The sequence below is a fragment of the Drosophila elegans genome, unplaced genomic scaffold (genome assembly GCF_018152505.1).
Source record: "Drosophila elegans isolate 14027-0461.03 unplaced genomic scaffold, ASM1815250v1 contig_149, whole genome shotgun sequence".
In the NCBI taxonomy this organism is placed as follows: domain Eukaryota; kingdom Metazoa; phylum Arthropoda; class Insecta; order Diptera; family Drosophilidae; genus Drosophila; species Drosophila elegans.
In genome coordinates this window covers 10,773,655-10,780,994 of record NW_024545513.1, presented here as the reverse complement: position 1 = coordinate 10,780,994, position 7,340 = coordinate 10,773,655, and the positions used below count along the sequence as shown (strand labels likewise).

Sequence of the window (7,340 nt, the reverse complement as noted above, 5' to 3'; positions counted from 1 at the left end):
TGGAGGGTGGGTAAAGGGGAATGGCACAACAGACCACCGGTAGCCTGTATTCTGTATTCTGTATTTTTGGGGAAGCAAACTTTGCTAGCAAAGCAAAGCAAAACAAAAGCAAAGCAAAGCATAAGCCAGTCAGCCAGTCGAAACTTGGCCAAAACATGTGCTGCAATCTTGGGCACTGAGTTTTCGGGCATTAGCACACGCCCAACTGAATGTCTTAGCCAAAAAGCCAGCGAAAACCCAAACGCAACAAACCCCGAGCGCCGAACAGCTGCTCCAACTTTTTTCCAGCTCTCGGGGGGGATCAACATCTTATGGAAGCTTTTGTAAACAGTAAATATATTTCTATAAATGTATATAGTACAATAGGATTTATAATATGCTGTATGTGTGTGTGTGTGTTGTATGTGGCTTATACATTTTACACACCATATAATTTACAAAGTCAATTGTCTGGGTTAGTAAAAAAAAACAAAAAAAAAATTACTCAAAACTGTCTCAAAAACTTTTCCTAATATTTTGCTTATATAAATTTTTATTAATCCCTTTTTAATTGGTACTCCAATTAGTTGCAAAGCCAGCTTTGAGCAAAAATTTTAACAATTCTTGTGCCGTTTTTTCTTTCTTGTAACAATGTGCAAAACATTCTTCAATTATTCCAATATCACGGATGTTTCTTAGATATATAGAACGGACATAGAACCGCATTTTGTAGCTTATTGTATTTGTTTAATTGACACAACAAAACCGAAACTCTCAAGAGAACAATATATAAATGGCGATTTTCTTGGATTTTTATAAATACCAATTCGATGTTTTTTTTAAGCTTTTAATTAAATTTTGTAAAAACTGAAATCGACAAAGAAAAACCAAGAAAATCCTGTTTATCTAATCTAGTGATTGAGCAAGCTAAAAGTTTTCTTACTCATAACAATATCTCACCAAATTTTAACTTTTTTTTAATAACCAGTACAAAACATCATTTTTCTTATGAATGTGGAACACGAAATCAAGTGTTATTTTGTTAAATTTTAAGGGTCAGTATTTAAGCTAACAAAACTCTTCCAAAAGAAAATTGTTTCATATAAAATTTGGTATGGATTTTTGGTAGCTTAAATTCTGGATCTTCTCTAAAAGTAATGTTGTTGACTGATAAACTGATTTTAATGCCTCATAATGGATAAAGGAAATTAGATTTGATAATGATTGCCTTCGGTTGTGCTATCAACCATATTTGCCCCTCTAATATTCGCTCGACTCGCTAACGTACTAAACCGAATAATATCGCTTTGCTTTTGAGACTCTCGAGTGTTAACTAGAAATCTTTGCTTGGCACAGCCTTGTGGCAGATGACGTTGGTCAGGAGCGCAGGAACGGTAAGGGGAACGGTAAGGGAAAGGGGAAGGGGAAGAGTAACCCTTAAAGGTCCTCCGTTGGCGTTCCGGTGCCGGTGACTTTGGTCAAGTGAGCGCCAAATGAGAGGAGATCGGCCTGATCCGGCTTGTCGCGAGTGGCATGATAGGCTTCGCGTTCGCGATCCGGGAACTTGGTGGGCAGGTTGGGCGAATGCAGATTGACCTTGGCCTCGAACCGCACGCCAGCCACCTCCACCTCATAGTGGCCGGACAGCACGTACTCATTGGTCACCGCCAGTTCGCGTCCCTCATCATCGAAGTTGCGCACGAAGCCGAGACAGACCTGCTTCTCGAACGTATAGCCATAGCCGGTGGTGGTGGTCATGCCCACATAGACGCCGTCGCGATAGATGGGCTCCCCGCCCCAGCACCACATGTCCACCTCGTGGTCATGGTCGTTCAGCAGCAGCTGTACATACATCCGCTTAACGCCCTCCTCGCGCTGTTTCAGCAACGCATTGCGGCCAATAAAGTCGATGGGTTTCTGCAGATGGAATTGCATTTCTCGATTATTTGATATTGCTATTATTATTATTTAGGGCCTGCTTACATTGAACTTGACGCGCCAACTGCGTCCGCACTCCAGCGGCGTGGTAAAGGTGTCCAAATCCTGGCCCCAAAACGCATAGAACTTCTCAATGCGCAGGGCTCGGGTAGCGTAGTAGCCTTAAATGGGCAACGATTGTCTTGATTCCCAATTCGGTTTGGAAGAGTTATTGTTATTATCTCACCCGCATGCTGTATGTTGAACTTGTGGCCAGCCTGATAGAGTCGCGAGTACACATGCAGAGCATATTCGTTGGGAATATAGAGGACATAGCCCAGCTCACCCGTATGGGTGATGTTCAGCACTCGGATGCCGTCGGCCAAGCCCACGTCCAGTTCCTAGAAAGGATTCATAAACAATAAACCATCAATTAACAGATTCAAGCTTAAGCTTTTTAAAACCACTGTCAATGGGCAGCCGGTTTAGTGCTGAATCATATGTATACTATATTAAAAATGAATAATTAAACAAATCGATTTTAAAAAAGGAGAGAATGTTTTAGAATAAATGTTTAAGAATGAGGGTAGGCTTAAACTTGAATCATCATTCAAATCAATTAAAAACGAAATGATGGATAGATGCTTAATATTGATAATGGATTCACTCTTTAGGAACTAGGCTAAAACTTAATCTATAAACTAATACCATTCGAAACGGAAACGTTTTGCAACGTAAAATCTTGAGCCAAACTTATTTCTCAAACAAGTGCTTAATAAAGATATGTTCCTCATTCCTTGGGAACTAAACTGAAACGTAGTATTTAAGCAAAGGTGCAAAGCGTTAGATGAAAAAGCATTCTTGAACCAAAGAAGGATAATTCCTAACTTAATCCTCATACAAATACAAATCAAATATAAAATGAATAGGGTTTCAAATGAGTAATGCTTATTGATAATGTTTTCTGATTCATTTCCAAGGAACTAAATCCAGAATCCCTCACCTTATACGTAAAGAAGGGGAAGCTCTTTGGCGTGAGATCGGTGTCGGTGAGCTCGGAGAGCAGGATGCGCGAATAGGGTCCCAGGATGCAGATGGCCGTGTACATGGAGGTCACATCCGCCACGTTCACCTTGGCCCTCAAATGATCCGGCATATGTTTTCGTATCCAGCACATGGAGCGCGTTTGCTGGATGGTTGGTGCAATCATCATGTAACTGAAAGTTTTTACTCATTGATTACTAAATTTTAAAACAGGAAACAGAAAATAATATATGTATATACTTACTGTCGCTCGGAGAGGCGTGCCAAGGAGCAGTCGTTCTCGTAGCCACCATTGGGATTCTGCATGCCCGTGTGGATGATGGAGCCCACGGCCACATCGACGTCATTTGAGCAGAGGTACTGCAGTAGGTCCACCACCTCGTTGCCCTTCGACCAGAAGTCGTACTTCGTGAAGGAGCTGTAGTCGGCGATCCCAATGCGCTCCCTGCACGCCCGATACTCGGATGCCACGTGATCGAACCACGGCGGCTTGCCAAAGGTCCGCGTTTGGGCAATCCGGAAGCGCGGCAGTCCAAACTCATCTGGCATAAAGGAACGCAATGGAGCAGGATTAGTAATTCAGCGAGGGTATGTTTATCTATTTTAGATTATTTATTATTTAAATTTAAAGCAAGTGGCTTAAAGGCTATTTTCAGAAATTGTTTTGTTTTAATAGAATTGGTTGTGATTGGAATCACTATTGTTCTCAATGTCAATACATTTAAAAACATATAGCTTTACATTAACATTTTGATGTCTATTTTAAAGAGTGTTGTTGAAAATCATTCATGTCTTGGGAAGCATTGTCATTAGATTGTTTTTTTTTTTTTTATCATTCTTTTGATAATGCTTTCCAAAACAAGATTGCATTACTTCTGCAAATATGTATACATCGACATACATACATACATATTACAAAAAATATATAATAAAGTGAATAGATATAAAAACAAGTGAATTTTCAAGTTCTCTTTTAACATTTTGTTGACTATGCACTCCTTTTTAAAATCAACTTGTTCGCATTGTCTGTACTTGCATAATTTAGATGAGTTTTACAATAATTTTGAGAATTGAAACTAGTTAACTGAATTCTTGAATATTTCAGTAATGTTTTTCAACTCACTAAAACAATGGTAACATCATCTTCTTAGGTGTTATGCTCAATGTTCTCTAGTTAACTAATTTGCAAAGATTTAATTTGAAATACCATAAAAATTTAGGCACCAATATAAAAACATATTACGTTACATATGGTATTTAATTGTTTAATATCACTTTTAAACATTTAGTTTATAGGTTTATTCGCGTCGTCTGTATATAAATCTGCCTTAAATCGACTATGTGTGTTCCAATGATTTCGTCTTTTGAAGCATATGAACTGTATCTTTCAATATTTCAGTAATGTGTATCAAAAGACGCGATCAATGGTAATATTATCTTCCTAAATGTTTTGAGAAGCCGTTTTATAGTCAGTTTATAGTAACATACCATTATATGTTGGTTATAAATAGTAAGGCAACAGATTCTCTCTGAAATGGTTAACATATTTTATCTAGGGTGAAATTTGATATGTGTGTGATTATGATTCGGCAAAGCGAGTTTTTTTCACTGTAGTTTTGAAATATTCAATGAAAAGCTTCCTTTGCCCAATGATTTGTGACATGTTTTCTACGTAACAGTGGGTGCCGTAAGGTTGTGCACACAGCCCTTTATCGTACCCACCCTGTTTGTCCTGCTGATCGAAGTAGTTGGGCCGCTCGTAGCCCATCGACTGGCCAAAGACGGCGCCCGCCGCCTTGAGCTGCGGATAGATGGGCGACATGCGCAGGTTCCTGCCCGTCTGGAACTCCTCGAATGGGTAGTTGATCTCGAAGTGCTTGCCCGGCGCCTCCTTGCAGCGGTCGCGCAGGAACTTGCGATTGTTGTGCAGCCCCAGGAAGCGACTGATGTCCAGGATGTGCAGGTCCAAGTAGGTGGAGCCCTTGGTGATCAGATCGGTGAGCACGCGGCCAATGCCGCCGGATGCCGAAACGCCCATGGTCTTGTTGCCAGCGGCCACATAGTAGTTCTGGATTTCGGGTGCCTCGCCGAGTATCCATTTGCAGTCGGGTGAGAAGACCTGCAGCGAGTTGGTCAGCCGGTCCAAGGTGGCCTCCCGGAAGGCGGGCACCCTCAGCAGCAGGGCGTCCAGCAGCTCATGGAAGTGATCCCAGTCCGGCGGATGCTGGCGGGCTGTCTGCGAGAGCGGTATCACTCCATCCTCGTAGACCATCTTGGCCTCACGTTCGAAGCCACCGGCCAGGATGTGGCCCTCGCACTCCCGAAAGAAGATCCTGCCGTCGAAGTCCCTCACAAAGGGCGTATCCGGACTGAGGCCCTCGATGGGTCTGGTGTGCAGATAGTGATGTTCCACCGCCTTCAAGGGCACCTTGACCACCGGCTTGGACAGAGTGCCCACCTCGCGTGCCCAGAAGCCGGTGCAGTTGACAAAGTACTCGCATTCCACATCGCCAGCGGTGGTCGCCACACCCCGCACCTTGCCGTGCTCGCTGTGGATCTTCTTGATGGCACAATGCTCCACGATGCGCACACCCAGCCGCTCCGCCTCGGTCATGTAGGCCTGGCACACGAGCTGGGGATCACAGACACCGTCTTCGGGTATCCACAGGCCACCCTGGATGCCGTCCAGCGACAGCAGCTCACAGTGCTGGCCACACTGTTCAGGGGAGAGGATTTCGCAGCGCATGCCCCAGGCCAAAGCCTGCGATTTCATGCGATTGAAGGCGGTCATGCGGTCCCAGCTGCGGGCCAAGTTGAGACTGCCCACTGGCCGCCAGCCGGTGGGCAGACCGCTCTCCGTCAGTCGCTTGATCAGATCGATGGAGTACTCGGCCAGCTTGAGTTCCGTGTAGCTGGGCTCAAAGCGGCCGGCCAGTCCGCAGGCGGTCCACGGCAGCTCGCCGCCGACGCGATCCTGTTCCACGAGCAGGGTTTCGCCGCCCCAGCCACTCAGGCCCAGGTGATAGGCCACCGAGGCGCCGGTTATGCCACCGCCACAGATCACCACCCGCGATTTGGTGGGCAGCTGGCCGGCCAACTCCTCGCTGAGATCGGCCGCCTTTTGCGGCTGGAACTTTCGCTTGCGCAGCACTTGCTCATCGGCGGGATCGGCGGTGGACACCTGACCCGAGCCAACGCACCTGAGATGCACTGCATCCAGGTTGTGAGTGGCGGGGGAAATGCGCCTCGCAACTGCATTTCCCGTGCATTGCAGCAGTTTCCACATCTTGTCCACTCGGGAAATCCAATTAAATCACGCACAATCCTTGTACATATATCACAAGCACCTCATGGAGCACATCTCCTCATCCTCGGCCAAAATCACCAGAATCGTGTTTAGCTATATATTAGATTATATATATATAGCAATTAAGTAAATCGCTGCTATTCTGCCACAATAACAAAAACAACGTCAAGCGAATTAGGGATGGTACGCGTTTAGCTTTACGCTGTTAGAGGTGGGTGAAAACATAATCGATTGAAAAAGAGCAAATCATCGAGTGGAACTTAGCGGTGACACAAACCTTGGCGCCAGACTTAAACGTATGTACGTATTAAAACACCAGGCTAACATAAAACAAAACATTCATTACTAGTTACTGGAGGTCAAGAGTTTGTTTTTTGTATATATAACAATCTTTCGATTTTGGTAAGTAGTTCAGACTGCTGTCTTCTTATCATAAATTGTTTCGTTTTAATAAAATTATTTGGTTATTGTGATTGGAATCATAGTTGCTGTGAATATTTATACAACACTATTGTTCTCAATTGAAATGTCAATACATTTAAAAATATATAGCTTTACATTAACATTTTGATGTGTATTTTAAAGAGTGTTGTTGAAAATCATTCATGTCTTGGGAAGCATTTTCATTAGATTGTTTTTTTTACCATTCTTTTGATAATGCTTTCCAAAACAAGATTGCATTACTTCTGCAAATATGTATACATCTACATACATACAGTTTAAAAGAAATATATGTATAATTAAGTGAATGTATATAAAATCAATCGTGTGCTGAAGTGAATTTACAACTTGTCTTTTAATATTTTTTTTGATTAATTAATTGATAATAATAAATAAATAATAATTAATAAATACTTTAAATATTATATATTAATATATTTCCAAATCCATCCAACAAAAACACAAACAGCGCTTTTCATTTGAAGATTTATTTCCAATAACCACCAAAACATCCAGTAACTTCTTAGTTTTTATATATTTTGTTTTTTTTTTTACAATTTCAGACGGAACCCAAATAATTTTCGTTTTGAGTTTTATTTAATGTCTATCAACTAGTATGTTTATGCTCCTCTGCTCGTTCCATAAAGTCAAC

General features: G+C 42.5%; 1 protein-coding gene across 1 annotated transcript; it reads right to left on the bottom strand.

Annotated features, from left to right (window-relative positions):
* Positions 1 to 319: 319 nt before the first annotated feature.
* On the bottom strand, positions 320 to 6,420 carry LOC108137160 (pyruvate dehydrogenase phosphatase regulatory subunit, mitochondrial). The gene is made up of 6 exons (XM_017258729.2): positions 4,663 to 6,420; positions 3,185 to 3,482; positions 2,900 to 3,113; positions 2,144 to 2,297; positions 1,963 to 2,078; positions 320 to 1,896 (listed from the first exon to the last, which is right to left on the bottom strand). Exons 1-6 carry the CDS (start codon positions 6,224 to 6,226, stop codon positions 1,417 to 1,419), a joined length of 2,826 nt encoding a protein of 941 aa, XP_017114218.1. The 5' UTR covers positions 6,227 to 6,420; the 3' UTR covers positions 320 to 1,416.
* Between the last annotated feature and the right edge of the window lie 920 nt (positions 6,421 to 7,340).

Excerpts from the sequence above, each read along its gene's own strand:
- LOC108137160 (XM_017258729.2), bottom strand. The coding sequence starts at position 6,226 with ATGTGGAAACTGCTGCAATGCACGGGAAATGCAGTTGCGAGGCGCATT. Across the intron at positions 3,114-3,184 it reads GCACGCCTCTCCGAGCGACA|TTACATGATGATTGCACCAA; the intron begins GTAAGTATATAC and ends AAAAACTTTCAG. Across the intron at positions 1,897-1,962 it reads GTTGGCGCGTCAAGTTCAAT|AAACCCATCGACTTTATTGG; the intron begins GTAAGCAGGCCC and ends TTCCATCTGCAG.